The 21320-nt window shown below is 49.2% G+C and overlaps 1 protein-coding gene across 2 annotated transcripts in view; it reads right to left on the reverse strand.

The window, feature by feature from the left end:
* Positions 1 to 20306, reverse strand: part of GUCY2C (guanylate cyclase 2C) — a 489600-nt gene extending 469294 nt beyond the window's left edge. For both annotated transcript variants that reach the window (XM_085601431.1, XM_085601430.1), the window contains exon 1: positions 19928 to 20306. In XM_085601431.1, the coding sequence (XP_085457557.1) occupies positions 19928 to 20138 (211 nt within the window). In that variant the 5' untranslated portion in view covers positions 20139 to 20306. The remainder of the gene's footprint in view (positions 1 to 19927) is intronic.
* Between the last annotated feature and the right edge of the window lie 1014 nt (positions 20307 to 21320).

Raw genomic sequence — 21320 nt, forward strand, 5'->3', positions numbered from 1 at the left:
CACACCAAACACTGCTGCACGCCGCACAATGCTACACGAAACACTGCTGCACGCCACACACTGCTGCACGCCACACACTGCTGCACGCATCACACTGCTGCATGCCTCACACTGCTGCACGCCGCACACTGCTGCACGCCACACACTGCTGCATGCCGCTGCATGCCACACACTGCTGCACGCCACACACTGCTGCATGCCACACACTGCTGCATGCCGCACACTGCTGCACGCCGCACACTGCTACACGAAACACTGCTGCATGCCACACACTGCTGCACGCCACACACTGCTGCACGCCACACACTGCTGCATGCCACACACTGCTGCATGCCGCTGCATGCCACACACTGCTGCACGCCACACACTGCTGCACGCCACACACTGCTGCACGCCGCACACTGCTGCACGCCGCACACTGCTGCACGCCGCACACTGCTGCACGCCGCACACTGCTGCACGCCGCACACTGCTACACGAAACCCTGCTGCACGCAACACACTGCTGCACGCCGCACACTGCTGCATGCCACACACTGCTGCACACTGCTGCATTACTCACTGCTGCATGCTGCACGACACTGCTGCACGCAGCACACTGCTGCACGCCGCACACTACTGCACGCCACACACTGCTGCACGCCGCTGCGCGCCACACAGTGCTGCATGCCTCACACTGCTACACGAAACACTGCTGCACGCCACACACTGCTGCACGCCGCACACTGCTGCACGCCACACACTGCTGCACGCCACCCACTGCTGCACGCCGCACACTGCTGCACACCACACACTACCGCATGCCGCACACTACCGCACGGCGCTGTGAGACCGGCCTTGTGGCGTGGACCCTCCCGACCAGTAAGCAACCCTGCAACCACACCTGATCCCCGGTATCACAGACTTCCGGCCACCATGGCCCAACAAACCCAATTGCCGGCCGGGGCCCCAGCAAAAACCAAGACACTACCACGCATGCCCGGCCGAGGGAGAGAGAAACCCCCAAGCAAGACCGGGAGACGCCGTCTCTGTCACACCTCTGATCCCCTCCCCAAGGAGGGTTTCGATCGGCCACCAGGCCCCCGGTGAGCGGGCGCCTAGCATGCTGGGCGTCTGGAGTCCCTCCCAGACCAACCTGCACAGATCAAAGGGCCGAGCGGCAGGAAATCCCGACACACCGCCCCCAGGCACCAAGACCCCTCTCTGCGAGGACTCCGGACTTCAAAGAGGTGGGGAAGTATAACAAGGGGTGCTGAAGGGACAGGAGGTAGAGAAGACCTGGACCTACAAGAGCCCTGCTGACCTGGTCGCGGCTCGACCGATCTCTGAACCCAAGGACGCTACCTGACCCACGAAACCATCTGAGCCCTGCTGACGCTGTCGCGGCTCCCCGAACTCTGAAACCACCTGAGCCCTGCTGAAGCTGTCGCGGCTCCCCGAACTCTGAAACCACCTGAGCCCTGCTGACGCTGTCGCGGCTCCCCGAACTCTGAAACCATCTGAGCCCTGCTGACGCTGTCGCGGCTCCCCGAACTCTGAACCATCTGAGCCCTGCTGACGCTGTCGTGGCTCCCCGAACTCTGAACCATCTGAGCCCTGCTGACGCTGTCACGGCTCCCCGAACTCTGAAACCATCTGAGCCCTGCTGACGCTGTCACGGCTCCCCGAACTCTGAACCATCTGAGCCCTGCTGACGCTGTCGCGGCTCCCCGAACTCTGAACCATCTGAGCTCTGCTGACGCCGTCGCGGCTCCCGAGAATCTGAAACCACCTGTGCCTGCTGATAGACTCGCGGCGCTCCCATCCAGGAGAATCGGCGGAGATTGCCGAGGGAACCCAAATCCCCCAGCTCGAGGATTGAGAGCTGTGCGAAGGATACTCCGCAGAGACACTGAGCTTAAAGACTGTCCCGCTACCCCAATACCCCCATCACGAAACCGCCACCGCTTGTGGCATTGATTCAACAGCTGCATCTCGGATCATAAAGATCCCCTGAAACTATCGATAAAGTATACTGTCTTACTAAGAACTACTGTGTGGTGTCCCTCTGTCAAATAGTGTAAGCTTAGCGTGTACGATCCTAGGAACGAGACCCTTCCAGGAAGGGCCTCCCCGCCATTGCTCGGCCTAACTCTGGGAGAGGTGGGTCAAAGGGTGGTCAGGAACGTATTCCGAGGCCCCCCGGAGAACGCCCCTCCAACAGGCGCACACTGCTGCATTACACACTGCTGCATTACACACTGCTGCATTAGACACTGCTGCACACCGCACACTGCTGCATGCCGCACACTGCTACACGAAACACTGCTGCACGCCTCACACTGCTGCACACCTCACACTGCTGCACGCCTCACACTGCTGCACGCCTCACACTGCTGCACGCCTCACTGCTGCACGCCGCACACTGCTGCACGCCGCACACTGCTGCACGCCGCACACTGCTGCACGCCACACACTGCTGCACGTCACACACTGCTGCATGCCGCTGCACGCCACACTGCTGCACGCCACACACTGCTGCACGCCGCACACTGCTGCATGCCGCACACTGCTGCACGCCGCACACTGCTGCATGCCGCACACTGCTGCACGCCACACACTGCTACACGAAACACTGCTGCACGCCACACGCTGCTGCACGCCACACACTGCTGCACGCCACTCACTGCTGGACGCCGCACAATGCTGCACGCCGCACAATGCTACACGAAACACTGCTGCACGCCACACACTGCTGCACGCCGCACACTGCTGCATGCCACACACTGCTGCACACTGCTGCATTACTCACTGCTGCATGCTGAACTACACTGCTGCACGCCGCACACTGCTGCACGCCACAGTTCTGCACGCCACACAGTTCTGCATGCCTCACACTGCTACACGAAACACTGCTGCACGCCACACACTGCTGCATGCCGCACACTGCTGCACACCACACTGCACGTCACACACTGCTGCACGCCGCACACTGCTGCACGCCTCACACTGCTGCACGCCTCACACCGCTGCACGCCTCACACTGCTGCACGCCACACACTGCTGCACGCCACACACTGCTGCATGCCGCACACTGCTGCACGCCGCACACTACCGCACGCCACACATTGCTGCGCACACTGCTTCATTACACACTGCTTCATGCCGCACACTGCTGCATGCCGCACACTGCTGCATGCCTCACACTGCTACACGAAACACTGCTGCACGCCTCACATTCTGCACGCCACACACTGCTGCACGCCGCACATGGCTGCACGCAGCACACTGCTGCACGCTGCACACTGCTACACACCACACACTGCTGCGCGCCACACACTGCTGCACACCACACACTGCTGCATGCCGCTGCACACCACACACTGCTGCACGCCACACACTGCTGCACGCCACACACTGCTGCACGCCGCACACTACTGCACGCCACACACTGCTGCACACCACACACTGCTGCACGCCGCACAATGCTACACGAAACACTGCTGCATGCCACACACTTCTGCACGGCACACACTGCTGCACGCCGTACACTGCTACATGCCAAACACTGCTGCACACTGCTGCATTACTCACTGCTGCATGCTGCACGGCACTGCTGCATGCTGCACACTGCTGCACGCCGCACACTGCTGCATGCCACACACTGCTGCACGCCACACACTGCTGCACGGCACACAATGCTGCATGCCACACACTGCTGCACGCCACACACTGCTACATTTCTCACTGCTGCATGCTGCACGACACTGCTGCACGCAGCACACTGCTGCATGCCGCACACTGCTGCATGCCGCACACTGCTGCACGCCGCACACTGCTGCACGCCACTGCACGCCACACAGTGCTGCATGCCTCACACTGCTACACGAAACACTGCTGCACGCCACACACTGCCCCACGCCGCACACTGCTGCACGCCGCACACTGCTGCACGCCGCACACTGCTGTACGCCACACACTGCTGCACACCACACACTGCTGCACGCCGCACACTGCTGCACTCCACACACTGCTTTTATGCGAGTTTATGCTACTGAAATTGTAAATGACAATGCCTTTTATTTGTTTTAAAACCAAAACATAAATAAAAGGCATTGTAATTTTACAATGCCAATAGCTCAAACTCTTAAAAATGCGAGACCTATTGCATTGCAAATGCTTGTTCCCAAAATGTGGTGATCAGACGCAACTCAAGCTTACAAATGTGGCACTACCAATGGTTCTCATAGGTTATCCATAAAAATGGCATTGTATCTTATTCATGAATGCCCTCCTACCATCACATCAACACATGACAAAAACGCGCATAGGATCTAAAACACGAAAAGACTCTGCGGATTGTACATAGAGAATTTACAGAGAAACACCAGTGCCCCTGTACTCCCTTCATATTTGTAATTCCTTTTATTTCTACCTCTATATTCTGGGTTTTCTATTTTTTACCACCCCTGTAGAAACCCGGGCTGGGATGGTGTTTCCAAGAATGCAATGCTACTGCTACTGGGACATGCAGAATTCATACGGTAGGCACCGAATCCCATATGTTATGCCCCATTTTTGAGTTTCAACTCAGAATAGGAGGTATTTACTGGACTCATTGAATACCATACCCGGTGTGTCGATGTTTGACAGGCCCGGTAAATGCCTCACGCCCCTCCACCACACTGCTGATCGAGGCCTACATATGCTGCCTCCCTCCACATTACCCGTAACTTTTCCGCATCCCCCTGTCCCTAACAGTGCAAAGATCTCTGGTTTATACCACGTCCGGAAACGCAGTGACATTTGAAGACAGCAGTTTTCCCTACCAGACCCAGAAGTTCTTAATAACCACATAATGTGCACTTGTAAATATTATGATGTGCATTAAAATTTGTAAAAAGTAACATCACAGGAAATAAGCGAAGCGTTGTCAGGGAGCCATATCCGCTCTGGTGTTGCAAGGCATGTGTGTAAATATTGTCTCGGCAGATGGCTGGCTTGCTTGTGTTTTATTAGTTTTGCTACTGCTCTGTCCTCATTCTCAGCTCTTCATATTGACATATTTGAAATCCTCACTGGAGATAAACTTCTCAAGAAATCAACTCCAGGCAGCAAGAGTCCAGTACTGCCCCTTCCTTATCTGTTGGCACAAATGTGTGCCACAAGATCCATTTCTTTTTCTATTTCTATTGTCCCAGCAGAGGGGGAAACAACCATTACAACGCATGCATTACAACGCATGCATTACAACGCATGCTTTTACCACGAAAATGTCTTGCTGTAGGGGGTATAAGGTGTTGGATTTAAATCCAACACCTTCCCTACTGTTGCACAGACTGGAGTTGGAATAGTAAATTATACTATTCCAAACTCCAGCGCACCCCCGACAGCAAATCGGGGTAAAGAATTTCGTTGTAATGGCATGCGGGGTAAAAGCATGGGTTGTGCCTTCATACAACTTAGCAGAGGCCGCCCTGAAGGGGGCCTTGCAGGCTGGCGCCATAACGACCGCCGGGGACCTGGAAAATCTGGTTTTGGCAGCAACATCGCGCCCAACAGCAAAGTGGGGGGTCTCTCCGATCCCTAACCCAAGTCAAGATTGCACACCAAATGTGGCGCAAAAATACCTGGCCAGCGGCTGGTCGGGTGATGTTTTAAACTCCCCAATAGGGGATGCTTCCGCATGCTGGAAGGAGACATTGGAAGATTATAAGCACACTGCTGCTTCATCACAATTTACTTTGGAAACCTGGGGCAGCATGCAGGTGGATGTTTGAAACCCACCCACCCACACCACACCAAGGAGCAGTATTGTTGCAGTGCTGGACGGAAGGCAAAACAGTGAAGAAGGGGTACATTTATTGGTTAAGGAGGCACACCATAAAACATAAAACGGCGTGTATGATGGCCTGAACAAACGAAGAGGGGGCACAAGGATGGCAAACAGATAACAGAAGGTGATTGTGATGTGTTAGAAATGATTTATGACTTGTCAGCCGTTGTGAGTTATGACCTGTCACAGGATTTACCAGCCTGGCAAAAATGATGGATGGCCTGGTAAATGGACTGATTAATGACCTGTCACGTTTATGATTTATGAGCTTGTCAAAAGTGATTTATGACCCCCATCACATTGATTGATGGCCTTGTTGTACTGATTTATGACCGGAGTTCGGTAATGCATATAAAAGTATGATGCATGTATTTCATACATGTTAACAGAATAAACAGCGGCCAACACCTACCACAAGAAACAAGACACGTGTTTGGCAAACTTTATTGAGATGTATGTGAGTAATGATATGCATGTACAGTTTGTAGTGTGCCCAGTGAGGGGGTTATTGGCATTTCTAAATAGACAAGGGACTTGTGGTATGCAGACCAAAACCAGAAGAGTCAACTGAGGCAATGGCCAGAGCTACCAGATACAAAGAAGCCACAGCGTTAGCTAGTGCACAACAGTGACTTCATGGCATACAAACAAGTTCTGTTGGAAATGGGAGGCAGGAAAGAGAGAGGCTGAGAAGCCCAGCTGTCACCTGAAGCAATGGCACCACATTTTCCGTAACTATATATATAGTCTGTAAGAAATTCGGAATGGTTTCTAGGTCACCCATGCTTTAAATTGGTTGGTTTGACTGACATTATAGTGAAATTCTAAAAAGGGCATACATGCCCTGTGGGGCAAGCCGCCCAAAACCTATGTAATTCAATGTTGGTAACTATGTTACTACTGGTATTTACAAATATTTGACCACACCTTTAATTCCTGCAGCAATACCTAGCTTTAATGATACCACTTGATGTGGGTGAATGCTTTTTCTCTCAGACCTGACCCTTCTAAAACCAAAATGTTTCTTCTTGTGTACTCACCAGTCTACCTCTTATTCAAACCTGACTCTCAAATTTTAATGCCCTGAGTTATACACCAACTGCAGCAAAATCTCTGGGCTTCACTCTGGATCAGAACAGTACCATGATAGCACATACATCTGAACAAGCCCCAAATGTCCTGTTTCAGCTCCTTCTTCTAAGGGAACTGAACCCATCCACCCCACCTGAAGACTTCAGATCCAGCATCAAAGCACAGGTCCTCACATATGCTGATGAGTGTAATACCTTTCTAGAATTGCCTAAACAACACACTCACTCTTCTAACATCCACCATGCACACAGCTCCCCACCTTGTCAGAGAAGCCAAGAAGTCAGATCACATCTTCCCCATGCTGAGAGATCTCTACTGGCTCGTCCCGGAGGTGAAAATCGATTTCAAGATTGCATGCTTAACCTATAAAGCGCTTCATTTTCATTTGAGAAGACCTCCATACCTAAAAGACAAACTGCTGCTCACTGAAGGACATGAAAACACCAGGATTAAATCTGGGATTATGCTGGAGATCCCACAAGTAAAAAAAATTAAAACTCTGAACCAAGACTTCTCTTTTCCAGCATTTAATATTTGGAATAATATCCCTAAATATCCCAAACTGAACAAATTGAAGACATGGCAATTTAAATTGTATGCATGATTGCCTTAGGTTTGAGAACCTTCTGAATGAGAGCCAGAACCTATCAGTGACCCCCATGACCACCTCTACTCTATCTTAACATCTATGCTAAGTGTCTGTATCTAATTACTTTATGAACCCCCCCTTTCTGCTGACATTAATCAAATTGGTACTATCGTATACCCCGCGCAATTCGTCATCTTTCCTGTTCATTGTAAAGCTCTCCATTGCCCACCTGGATTGATCTCTACCATACAAATATATTCAATAAATAAAACATTACCACTGAAAGGCATTGCCTCCATATTGACAGGCAAGTTGTGTATGAGAGCTCTGTTCTTTTTCAAAGGTGTAGTTCTGACTGGACATTGAGGCATTGAGTGTACGTCATTGTGCCATAAAGAATCTGAGTTCCAGACCCTCTCCCACCTCCTGGAGTAACCTTTGATAGCAGTCGTAAAAGACAGTACCCATCACAGACAAAGCTCAGCAGCCTCTGACTACCCCATGATCAATAGAAGGGCCTCACACCTCGTGCCACTGCAGATTAATATGCATGCCAGGCTCCTGCAGGACCAGCTGTGAAGCCTGGCACAGGGTTTCATAAGCATGCTGATAAGAGGCAAATGTTTAAAGCAGCCACAGGGATCAAGCGAAAAGCTGCACCCAACATAAACAAACATGTACTACTAGCGCACAAAGGCTACCTCCAGTTAACTCAACCTCAATAATTCTCAGACATTGCTGGTTCCTGTCTGGAAGAAAAGGCAATTTAAACAAAATAAAGTGAAACTCAAAGTTGACCACCTGCCGCAAAAAATATGTCAAACATGTTTTTTTTTCTTCTCAAACAAGAGACTGGAAGTGATTATCAGGAGCAGTTCCTATATTTGCTTCATTCTAGACTCATAAGCGTCTCTAAATAAGAATATTGAAATAGTTTTTCCGTATGTCTCAAAGAACATCATACATACAGGTCTCAGTGGTCAGAACTATGGTTAGTCCTTGTGGAATAGTCTTGAGAGTGATCATTCTGTTCATGTCCTGCCCCCCCCCCCCCCGCCGAGAGTGGGATGAAGGGCCACACGCTACCCATAACTATGGACCGGAGCTGCCTAGCATCCCAATGCCAACACAAGGTGCCATCAAGATGATGCAAGGCATGTATGACTCCTCACTACATGCCCAACGACCTGACTTTGCATGTAATATGTGGTGATGTCAGCAGAGGATGCATTGTGTGGGCATAGACGAGTTGCAGAATGTAAATGTAAAATGTCCAGCCTTTGTAAAGCGCGAACAATTACCCGAGGGTGTCAAGGGGCTGGGGGCCGCCGGGAAGATGAAGCGAGTTATTGTCCAGAGTCACATGGTGCTGGGCTGATCTGCCGCCAGCACCAGGGATCGAACCGTGAGTCCCCCCGACACCGGAGTCAGTTGCCGTGGCCGCTGCGCCATACCTCTACCTGTTCCAGAAGAAGGATGTCCAAGAGAAGAAGCCCATACAGGAAGAATATAGAGGGCACCCAGAAGCTGAGGTAAAACAGGAGATGAGGATGCCAAAGCTTCAGAGCAGGTCTTATCTGGGTTTTGCAATGAAGCGCGTGCAAAGAGTTACCCAGTCACCTTTTACAATTTCAAGGTGTCCTGAGAGCTGTCGCTGTTGTGCCCTTTTAATGTAGAAGCACCCACAATGAACTAGGAATTATATTTTTTGATAGCTTATCTATGTCGGGTGCAGGGTTTTCATACTTTCTGGTCACTCGTCCTCTCTTACATTCACCATCATTCGCTGTCTCTCTCTCTCTCTCTCTCTCTCATACTCATCCTCTCTTGCACTCACCCAATTTTTTCCTCACGCTCTCTTGTAGTCAGCTGATTTTATACCCAGCCTCGTTTGCGCTCACTCAGTTACTCTTACACTCGCCCACCCTGAATTTACCTAAACTACACTTACTCTCTCTCGTCCTCACTCTCTTCTATGCTCATCCTTACTAGCACATGCTCATTCATGTATTCCCTGTGCACTTACATCCACTCACTCTAGCACTCACTCATTCAACGTGCAGAGGTTCTTATAAACCTTGGGGCATATATACCAAGCAGTTGCGTCGCCCTTACGCTACACATTGGGGCGTAAGGACAATGCAACTTCTAAGGTTTATCAAGCCATGCAAGGCCACCTTGAGCGGCCTTGTATGGCTTGAGAAATCTAGAGTAACGAAACGCAGCGCAAATCGCTACCTTGTATAACATTACTCTGCCCCAGGGAGACGTTTCATGGGTGGAGCATGGGTGTTCCCACGCTCCAACCATGATTTTGGTGCATTCCCAGATTTACCTTTACTGGTAGACTTGGGAATGCATCAAAATGCTATGCCTGCCTAGGTTAGGAGTAATGAGGAGACATCTCTTGTTTCTCCTTGTTACTTCCTCTTTCTATGTGTGCTGCAGAAGCACACATAGAAAGAGGAAAATGCCCCAGATGATTGTTTTTGTGCAGGAAAGTGTCCCTTCCTGCACAAAAACAACCCTGCTTACATTGCATTCTGCAGCTCACATAGAAAGAGGAAAATGCCCCAGATGATTGTTTTTGTGCAGGAAGGTGTCCCTTCCTGCACAAAAACAACCCTGCTTACATTGCAGACACCCTGGCACCATGGTGCAAGGATGCCTGCCTTGGCACTAGGCAGCGCATTGTGCGCAAGGGCAGGGAAGAGGCAGGAATATGCTGTATAATGTTAAATACAGTGCATTCCTGCCCTTTCCCTATCACACAGCGCAGGTCAGCAAGGTGGCTTGCTGCACTGCATGATTTCTTTTATAAATGTGCCCCTGTGTCTTTAAATTTAAGTGTACTGCAGCATTATTCTTGAAGTAAAGACAGCAGGCACACCCAAGAACGGGAGCTCAACCAATCTTCACTCAGGGTTGTAGATAAGCAAAGGAAATGTACGTTTGGGATATGTCTTCTCATGATGTTTTAAAGGGAAATGGGCTCTCCAAGAAAGCATTCTTTAAAATGTGTCATTAGGTCTCGCCTGACCCAGCGCATGCGCTGGTCTGGCGAGACTTATTGAGAGGGCTCCAAAAAGTGCTACCAGGCCAGCCTAGAGCTACAGTGCATGTGCGCGGGAGCGCGCGCCGTGCTTTACCGCAATTACTTTCACTTTCGCGGTCGTACGGCCGCTTCGATGTTTGATCGTGATTGCGATTGCGATCACTTCCACTTTCGCGGCCGCATGGCCGCTTTGCATAGCCAATAGGTCTCGCTTTTGGGACCTTATAAGTATTTAGTTATGCAACTGTTGCATAGCTAAACACTTATAAGGTCCCAAAAGCGAGACCTATTGGCTATGCCAATGCTTGTTTTTTTGTCTCTATCAAGATCGTTGCTGTTTCCAGGAGCCTACCTGTTAACTCTACATTCTATTCCTGAGGGCTGCAAAGATAAATTTACAAGGTCTTCAACGAGCTAGTTCCAACAAGACCTGTAATCCTGTCTTCGGCATTTGACTACACTGTTCTTGGGAAAGTCACTTTGGGGCATATTTATGTGGGTTTTGCGAAGCTCTTGCTGTGCAACTACTAAGTTAGATTTATCAAGCTATGCAAGTGGCTTGAAAAATCCAGGGTAACGCAATGCAGCGCAAATCGCTGCGTTGCGTTACTCTGCACCAGGTTAGCGTTCCATGGATGGAGCGTGGGTATTCCCAAGCATCCACCCACTGATTTTGGTGCATTCCCAAATTCACCATTAGTGGTACACCTAGGAATGCGTCAGAAGGCTAGGCCTCCTCAGGTGAGGCGTAACAAAGAGAAATATATTTAATTCTCCTCGTCACTTCTTCTTTTTATGTATGCTGCATTCTGCAGCACACATAGAAAGTGGAAAATGCCACACAGAATTGTTTTTGTGCAGGAAGGTGTCCCTTCCTGCACAAAAACAATAATGCTTAAAACACAGGCATACTTGCACCATGGTGCAAGGGTGTCAGAGTTGGCGCTAGGCAGCACATTGTAATTTAGTCCTGTTGGATTACTTCAATGTCTGGAGTAAATTTTCAAATTTTCTGTGCTCTGCAAATAATCCTGGGAGTATTTTTGGAAGAATACACTGTCTTCAAGTTCCAAGAGTACCCCCATGTACAAAATTAGGACATGCAGAATTTCCAAGAAGTGGAAAATTCTGCATAAGGATAACTGCAGAAAAGTGTATGTGCACTCTGTTGACTCTAGGTTTTCTCCATCAGCAAAACACGTTTCCTTGTCGAGAAACACCTTCTACTCAGGGGTATCTCCTCCATTTGAATGGAGGAGTGTCGCCCCACAAACAAAAGCCCCATGTCAGAGCTGAAAAATGGCAATAAAGTTTATTTATTACCATTTTATTTTTCAGCAACCAGCCCGTACCGAACTGAGCATCAGGACGGGGCAAGGCCATTGCTGCTGAGTGGCAGCAGGGAGCATTGTGCTCTTGAGTTTAAAATGGGCATGTCTCTTTGGACGGCCATCTTGCAACAGCCAGCCAGACATGCACATTTTAAACCTCTCTAACTCAGCTGTCTTAAAACAGTTGGTTTAGAGAAAGCAAAGACCTCCAGTGCTCTTGTGAGACACTCCCTCCATTTCTAGGGCTGCTCTCATGCTGCATGAGGGCTGCTCTCATGCTGCATGAGAGCAGCACCAGGATTGGCTTGGGAGTCAGGTGCCTGTCTGCCTCTAGGAGAAGAGGATTTAAAGACCATTATTTCTCAATTTAAATGTTATAATTTTATTGGGACTGTCTCACAACTTCTATGCAAGACTACTGCACAGCTAATGTGATAGAGGGACAGAGGGTGAGAGATGGATGTATGAGAGGAAGAAAGATGTGAATATGAGAGAGCGCAAACTAACAAAGTGACAGAGAGGGAGAGGCAGATAAAGAAAGCAGAGGGAGGCCTTTACATGGTCCATCAAGAATGTAACTGGCCCCATATGTTTTCAAGCGTCCAATTTGGAACTCATTTCTTAAACAATTGATTAAGTCAAAAAACTAAAAATTCACCTGTTAACTGATCTTTTACGTCCTATTATGTTCTTTCTGTCTGCACATTGTTTCCTAGGGAATCACTTAATAATGGCATTCCACCATTGTCTAGTTTAGGATGCACCCTTGCTGAGAGATCTTGGTACTGCCCTATTAAATGTATGTCAGGCCTGACTAGAAGGATTGGAATTTTGAGGAGCCCTGGTTCTAGTATGGTTGTGTTATCATGGGGTCTTGAAGGATATTAACTGCTTGATACAAGGAAGCATCAGCTTCAGGCGCACTCCCTAAAAACCAGGCCTACAACCCCAAAAGTAAATCATTTCCATTTCTAGTACAGGCAGGAGCCCCCCCTGCGGAAGAAAGTCACAGTGCAGAAAGGAAGGGTCTAGCCGGGACTTGCCTGCGCATGTTTGTCCAGGAAGGCCTAGCCACCCAGATAGGTCCGCCATTATTAATCTACGCAATGACCACGTTGCTTGTGATGAAGAGGAGGACTTCTATGTTTCTTCTCAGTTGGGCTCGCTTCAGCAGTCAAATGGGAAGCAGCATGCTACAGGCAGATAAAGAGAGGCTGTCCTTTTGCAGGCTTCTGGATTTAACTTGATAACCACCAATCACCGCCAGAGCCTTCGGGACTGGCCTTTTGCCTGGCCAGCCACTGCCACTATGGCTGGGAATGGAGGTCAAGCTTGCAGCCAGCCCTGAGCCCCCAACTGGGCCCGTTGGGGGCTCTCTCTATGGCCTACCATGTGCCCCACCTTCTTTTCTTATTCACATTCAATTTTCGTTTAAGCTACTGTAAAATGTCAGTAGTTGAAATTCTACATTATTTTGAAACCTTTTTGCACGATGTCATGCATTTATGAGAACTCTAACTTTAGTTTGCATAATTTTCACACAGGTCTGCTTTTACCCCCACCTTTAGTGTTGACTGATGCTTGGGATCAAATGTAGTCTCAACAAACACCAATTGTAAAGCCGTTACTCGTACATAAATTTCGGTCATTCCCTAAACTCCTTTTTCCCCAAGGAGACCATTCTGTTTAATTGTTATCAATGATCCACCCCCAATATGCTTTACGACGTGCCACTTACCAATTGTTTTTCAAAAAAGTTTTTGGGGAGGGTCAGCTTAAGGGGTACACTAAAGTTTCCTTCGGATTCACTGTAAAACTGCACTTAGGAATTCTAGTGAATTTACCACTGATACAGACTAAGGGGCCGATTTATCAAGGTTTTCACGCAAGACAGCAAGACACCTTGCTGTGCTGCGATGCGTGAAAGGAAGAGGGCACAAATGCGCCATATTTAACATTATCTGGCGCATTCCTGTCCTTTCCTTGTGCTGGCGTGCAATGTGCTGACTTATGCCATCGCAAAGCACCCGTGCGCTACGATGCATGGGTGCCTCTGATGTAGGCAGGATTGTTTTTGTGCAGGAAGGGGCATCTTCCTGCACGAAAACAATCCTCAGAGGCATTTTCCTCTTTCTAAGTGTGCTGCTGAATGCAGTACACCTAGCAAGAGAAAACAATGAGGATGAATAAAGATTTTTGTCCTTGTTGCATCTCTGGTGGGAAGGTGTACAATATTGAAGCAATTCAAGGTCTACCAGTGTTGGAAAATCTGAGAGTGAGACTTACGCTGCCTAGCATTACACCAGTTTACCAAGCCACACAGGGCCCTTGACATGTGCCAACCCTACCCCACGCACGGCCCTTCACTTGCCAGTGTAGGGTTTGCTTTCGGGCCAAGGTGGCCCAATCTCCGAAGCATTTTTTCTTAAAGGGGAGGGTGGCGCATGGCCTCCTGCCCCAAGCCACTTCGGGGCCTGGGAACTACATTTCCCAGAGCCAAACAATATATGTAAATGGCAGGGGGCATGTGGCCCCTTACCCACGCCAAAAGGAGCCACGGGGACCCCATGCCCAAGGGCCTTTACTGGGTGGGGGCGCTCGGCCCCCTGTTCCCAGGCAAATATTGGACTCAGGGATCCCAAACCCCAGGACAAAAACATATATGTTAGGGGGAGGGAGCGCACTGACCCCAAACCAATACTGACCTTGGAGACGCCAACTCCCCAGGGTCAACGCATATATATTAAGGGTAGGGGGGACCCTGCCCCTCTCTCTGAGCCTGAATAAGCCCCAGGGCTGAATTCCAATAAAAGGAGGAAGGGCACCGCATGCCCCACCCCCAGGCTTAATAGGGCCCGGGGACCCAATCCCCATGGCCAAACTCCAATAAAAGGGAAGGCAACCCCACCCATTTTTTCATAGATGTAGCCCTCGGGGATGGGGTCCCTGGGGCCTAATAAGGCTCAGGAAGGGGGACCACACAGCCACCCTTTCCCTGTGGAATGGGGTCCCCAGGGCTTCGTAAGGCATGGGGAGAGGTGCCACGCACCAACCTCCCTTCATGTTATACCTCTTTTTTTTTTAAAGAAGCTCGGGAGCCCACATTTTTTGTTTTTTTTTGCTGCTGATTCATGGATGCTTTTGGAATTTGCCGGAAAGTTGAAAAAAAATGTTTTGACCCCATGCGATGTTTCTCTGTGACCCCACCACCAGGCCTAGGGGGGCATCGTATCACTGTCCTGTCTCGTTATATCTTTTTTACCTTCTTTGTTAGGACTCAGGACTGAGTCCCAAGTCCTAAAATAGCTGCAGGCACATCATTGTGGATGTGGTGGCAGCTAATCAATTCTCTCCATGAGATCTGTCGGCTTCACAGATCATCTGAGGCGTGATATGTACAGATTTTTCCAGCAATAATTGCTCAAAAAATTATTCGTACAATTGGGGTAACAGTTCCTAAGAAAAACAGTGCCGCTATGGTCTACTGTATGACAGGAAAGAGACAGAGCAAAGGAGAGTCTGAGGATAAGGTTCGTAGGTAAAGGTGTGATGAAGACCAGATACTCCTGGGTGGGTACTAGAAGTGCCCTCACACACCCTTGCGGGTGCAAAGCATCATCATAGGGCGAAGCTCCTCGTGGGGGTAGCGCTGCAGTCCCTCACTGGCCCTTCAAGAGGGCTCTCTGTCGGAGATCTTTTATTGGAGTAGCCGTAGTTGTGCATGCAGGTGTGTGGGGAGGATAGGTGTAGTGGTGAGGCTAAAAAAACCCTATGGTACCCCAACGGTTTATTAGTGGGTCCTTAGGGTCTGAGTAAAATCTAACGGGGAATAGTGCATAAATGACATTGTGGTGAGTAGGGGAGAAAGATGTCAAAAAATCCCACTGCTCTCAACCCGTGTGTGAAGGTTAAAGTGAGAGAGAGGGTGTGGAAGGGGTGGTCAACATGTTTCGCGCTGCCCGTGGTCCCTAATGGATCCTTAGCGCTTCGTCAGGACCTTGGTTAGAATGAAAAAATAGATGGCATTGAGGGATTCAGGATGAAAAGGAGAACATCCTATAATCCAATCTCAACCGGAGGGAAACACGTATTATTCGTGTCCCAAGCATCGGACCCGCAAAAGTCAGGGTCCAAGCTGTACCGGGTAAGGACCTTCTGGGGCGGGGGCTACAGATATGCCCCGGGAGTTCCGATCCGTGAACCTGGGTGCCTCCAGAGTCGTCAAAAAATTATTCAACATGTTTACACCAAATCACAAAAAGCACTCTTTCTAGACCAAGATCTAGCTTTCTGCCAAATTTAATGTAAATGCATTAAGAGGTTTGGACTGTAGCTGTGACTTGGGCAGGGAAATAAAGTGAATTGCTCCCACCCTGTGGGAGTAAAGTAAAAACCGCATCCGTGGGGTGGGCGCAAAGCCGGCTCCTACTGCACCCGCGTCAGTGCTGGCAGGGGAGCCGAAGGGACTGCGGATGCCCAGGGATCCCACTGCAGCCCCCAACAAGGAAGCAGCTGTGGGGTGCCACCTCTCTTCATCCATTTGGCCCGTTTCCATTCACATTTTGCTTTCGCCAATTTGCTGCCACTCACTGCAGCATACGGCATGGGGCAATAGATCAGCGTACTTAAGTCACTGGTTAACTTCCCTTTGAGTGACTGCATTTTGCTCTTTCACAAGGAGCACATGAGCACTCATGGTAGTTCTCTGCAGTGCCAGTGTTTTTGTTTTTACTTTGTCATTTCTTTATTATTTTAGTATTACTGGTGTGATAGCAGAACGCCTTTGAACTGAGAACAGGGCACATTCCAGCTTTATAAGTTCTTGTCTTTGCCAATAATGTTGTAAATTCCTTTTGAATGGCCTTTTTTAATCTGAATATTGCTATTTCACAGCATAACATATTGTGTTCCTGGACTTGGTATTCACCAATGGTTCTTTAATAAACTTCACCCTTCAAGAAAAGCAAACTTTATAGTGTTTAATGGGCAACACACGGTGGGGTGAGGTGGGGGAAGTCGGCAGACGGTGGAATGGGAATTTTTTTTTACCTATTCTGTCATCTATCGACTTTCCCCGTCCCTGCCCCCCCCTCCGCCTCCACTCCGCCCCACCACCCCTACCTGCAGGAGCTGCGACTGTCTTGCACCCACTCTTCAACTCATTGTCTCTTGCACACTTCCACTCTTGAACTCAACATTTCTTGCACACACCCACTCTTCAACTCACAGTCTCCTGCACACACCCACCTTTCAACTCATAGCCTCTTGCACACTTCCACTCCTGTACTCGCCATTTCTTACACACACCTGTTCTTCCACTTATAGTCTCTTGCACACACTCACTCTTGTACTCACCATCTCTTGTACACACCCACTCTTAAACTCATTGTCTTTTGCACACATCCACTCTTGTATTCTCCATCTGTTGCACACATACACTCTTCAATTTACAGTCTCTTGCACACATCCACTCGTGTACTCACCATCTCTTGCTCACACCCACTCTCCAACTCCTGCCTATTGTACATACCTACTCTTCAACTCATAGTGTCTTGCACACACCCACTGTTCAACTCACAGACTCTTTCACACTTCCACTCTTGTACTCATCATCTCTTGCACACACCCACTCTTCAACTCATAATCTCTTCACATACACACTCCTCAATTCACCATCTCTTGCACACATCCAGTCATGCACTCACCATCTCGTGCACACACCCAGTCCTGTACTCTCCATCTCTTGCACACATCCACTTTTCAACTTACAGTCTCTTGTACACATCCACACTTCTACTCACCATCTTTTGCACACACCCAGTCTTGTACTCTCCATCTTTTGCACACACCCACTGTTCAACTCACAGTTTCTTTCAAACGTCCACTCTTGTACCCAGCATCTCTTGCACTCACCTGTGCTTCAACTCATAGTTACTTGCATATATCCACTCTTCAACTCACAGTCCATTGCACACCTCCACTCTTGTACTCACCAGCTCCTGCTCAAACCCACTGTTCATCTCACAGTCTCTTTCACACTTCCACTCTTGTACTCATCATCTCTTGCACACACCCACTCTTCAACTCACAGTCTCCTGCACACACCCACTCCTCAACTCACCATCTCTTGCACACATCCAGTCAGGCACTCACCATCTCGTGCACACACCCAGTCTTGTACTCTCCATCTCTTGCACACATCCACTCTTCAACTTACAGTCTCTTGCACACATCCACTCTGGTATTCAGCATTTCTTGTACTCACCTGCCCTTCAACTCATAGTTTCTTGCACACACCCACGCTTCAACTCATAGTCTCTTGCACACTTCCACTCTTGTACTCACCATCTCTTGCTCACACCCACTCTTCAACTCACTGTCTCTTGCACACACCCACTATTCCATTATTAGCTGTTTTCACACTTCCACTCTTGGACTCACCATTTCTTGCACAAACCCACTCTTCAACTCACAGTCTCCTGCACACACCCACTTTTCAACTCATAGTCTCTTGCACACTTCCACTCTTGTACTCACCATCTCTTACACACACCTGTTCTTCCACTCATAGTCTCTTGCACACATCCATGCTTATACTCACGGTCTCCTACACACACCCACTCGTCAACTCACCATCTCTTGCACACATCCAGTCAGGCACTCACCATCTTGTGCACACACCCAGTCTTGTACTCTCCATCTCTTGTACACATCCACTCTTCAACTTACAGTCTCTTGCACACATCCACTCTTGTACTCACCATCTTTCGCACACATCCACTCTTGTATTCAGCATCTCTTGTACTCACCTGCGCTTCAACTCATGGTTTCTTGCACACACCCACACTTCAACTCATAGTCTCTTGCACACTTCCACTGTTGTACTCACCATCTCTTGCTCACCCCCACTCTTCAACTCACTGTCTCTTGCACACACCCACTATTCAATTATTAGCTGTTTTCACACTTCCACTCTTGGACTCACCATTTCTTGCACAAACCCACTCTTCAACTCACAGTCTCCTGCACACACCCACTTTTCAACTCATACTCTCTTGCACACTTCCACTCTTCAACTCACCATCTCTTGCATACACTTACTCTTCAACTCAGTCTCTTGCACACACCCACCCTACAACTCACAGTCTCTCTCACACTTCCACTCTTGTACTCACCATCTCTTGCACACACCTACTCTTCAATGTATATAGTCTCTTACACACACACACACACACACTCAACTCACCATCTCTAGCAAACATCCACTCATGCACTCACCATATCGTGCACCCACCCAGTCTTGTACTCTCCATCTCTTGCACACATCCACTGTTCAACTTACAGTCTCTTGCACACATCTACTCTTGTACTCACCATTTTTTGCAAACACCCACTTTGCAACTCATAGCCTCTTGCACATACACACTCTTCAACTCATAGCCTCTTGCACATACACACTCTTCAACTCACCGCCTCTTGAACACATCCAGTCATGCACTCACCGTCTTTCGCACACATCCTGTCATGCACTCACCATCTTGTGCACATATCCACTCTTGGACTCACCATATCTTGCATACACTTACTCACCAACACACAGTCTCTTGCACACACCCACTCTTCAACTCATAGTCTCTTGCACACTTCCACTCTTGTACTCACCAGCTCTTGCTCACACCCACTGTTCAACTCACAGTCTCGTGCACACACCCACTCTTCAACTAACAGTCTCTTTCACACTTCCACTCTTGTACCCAGCATCTCTTGCACTCACCTGCGCTTCAACTCATAGTCTCTTGCACATGCACATGCTTCAACTAGCCTTCTCTTGCACACACCCAGTCATGTACTCGCCCTCTCGTGCGCGCACCCGCTCTTGGACTCTTGGACAGAGGTTGGTCATCATGGTACCGTTTTTCTTGACCCGTGGCCATCCATCGTCTCTCCGTCGCACGCACTGGTTGGCCCTAGAAAGCTTTCCCTCGATCAAAGCCTGCCTTACATCTCCGATACCCCGGACTGGTCAGTCAGTCGCAGACTCAGTACCTTGCTCCGTCAGCCTTTGGTTCACGATCTCCATCCCCAGCTCGATGGCCGGCCGCACGGTGTGCAGGGTCCAATCAGACTCGTTGTCATCCAGAAGCACCACGTTGAGTGTCACCAGGCCGTTCTCCGGGCACCGACCCTCTCCGGGGGGCAGCAGCAACAGGAAGAGGATGGGGACGCAGAGCCATGGGAGTGGTCCTCCCGCGTCCATGTCCACTGAGATCTGTGGCTCGCCACCTCCTCGCTAGATGGAAAACTCCGTCAGGTGGGAGCGGCCGGGGTGGGGTGGAGGATGGGACACCACATGAAAGAAAAGGAGAAGTGGTCCTGTCCAGGGATCGATACAACTTCCCTTTTGTTCCATCTCTGCTCACCCTTCTGCGCCTTGAGCCCTCTGTGTAAACAGCCACCTGCAGCCGGTGCCCAAAGGTCGCGAGATGCTCTGTTTGCGCACAGAAACGTAAGTCGTAAAACCAGACACGATATTCACACCTCACACGTCACATGATCAGGATGTGGAAAATGGAGAAGGGCAAATGAGAGACTGGGAGAGGAGTGGAATAAATAAAGGCTCACGTGAATAAGGCGACACCTAAATGAAGTACTTACATAATGACACAGCACCGTCATTTGTTTCTGTTATTCATTTATGTTCCTCTGTATAGCATAGCACTTTGTTGGTGCTGTGTTGAGGGTCGGTTGGTGCTGTTTTTTAGAGTATGTGATTCTCACAAAGTTTAAATAGGGTACACATCAATAATTGGTCTTCAGCCTTTATTTTAAGGCCGCCATTTTAAGTGGGCCAGATGGCGGTGAAGTATTTACTGTCCCAGGTAAATAGAATTAACGACTGCTTGGGGGTTTAACAGGGCCCTGATTACTACTGTGGGGTTGAATTTGAAGTTGTATAGAAAACATTGCACCCTCCTTTTACCCCTGACAGACTGAGGCAGCTCAAACCTACCGAAATGTATCAGGGGAGAAGGACCAGAGAAATGCAAAAAGGCGGAATGTGAAATACTCGTTTATGAGTCACTACCAAGTAAATAAAATCGGATTATGAGGTATTTCGCACTCCTGGTAAATACCTCAGTTTGGAGTCTTTGCTTAGGGTACAGGATTTAAGCACTTGATCCTAGGCAGGACCTAAATGGCCATGTGAGGAAGGTGGCAAGGTCTTAACTACCAGCAAAGTACAGCTCAAGACCCTATCTCACAGTACCATGGAAAACAGGATGGAAAGGACTTCAACAAATGTGTGGGCTTTCTTGAAAGGATAACAACAATGTATGTTGGGCTCTTCCAGCCCCTTTGGTCATGGTACGGGGACGGGACATCTGCTTCTAGAATCCATGCCCATGGGGCAGGCATATCCGACCCTTCACAAAGCCTT

The sequence above is a fragment of the Triturus cristatus genome, chromosome 4_2 (assembly GCF_964204655.1).
Source record: "Triturus cristatus chromosome 4_2, aTriCri1.1, whole genome shotgun sequence".
NCBI lineage: Eukaryota > Metazoa > Chordata > Amphibia > Caudata > Salamandridae > Triturus > Triturus cristatus.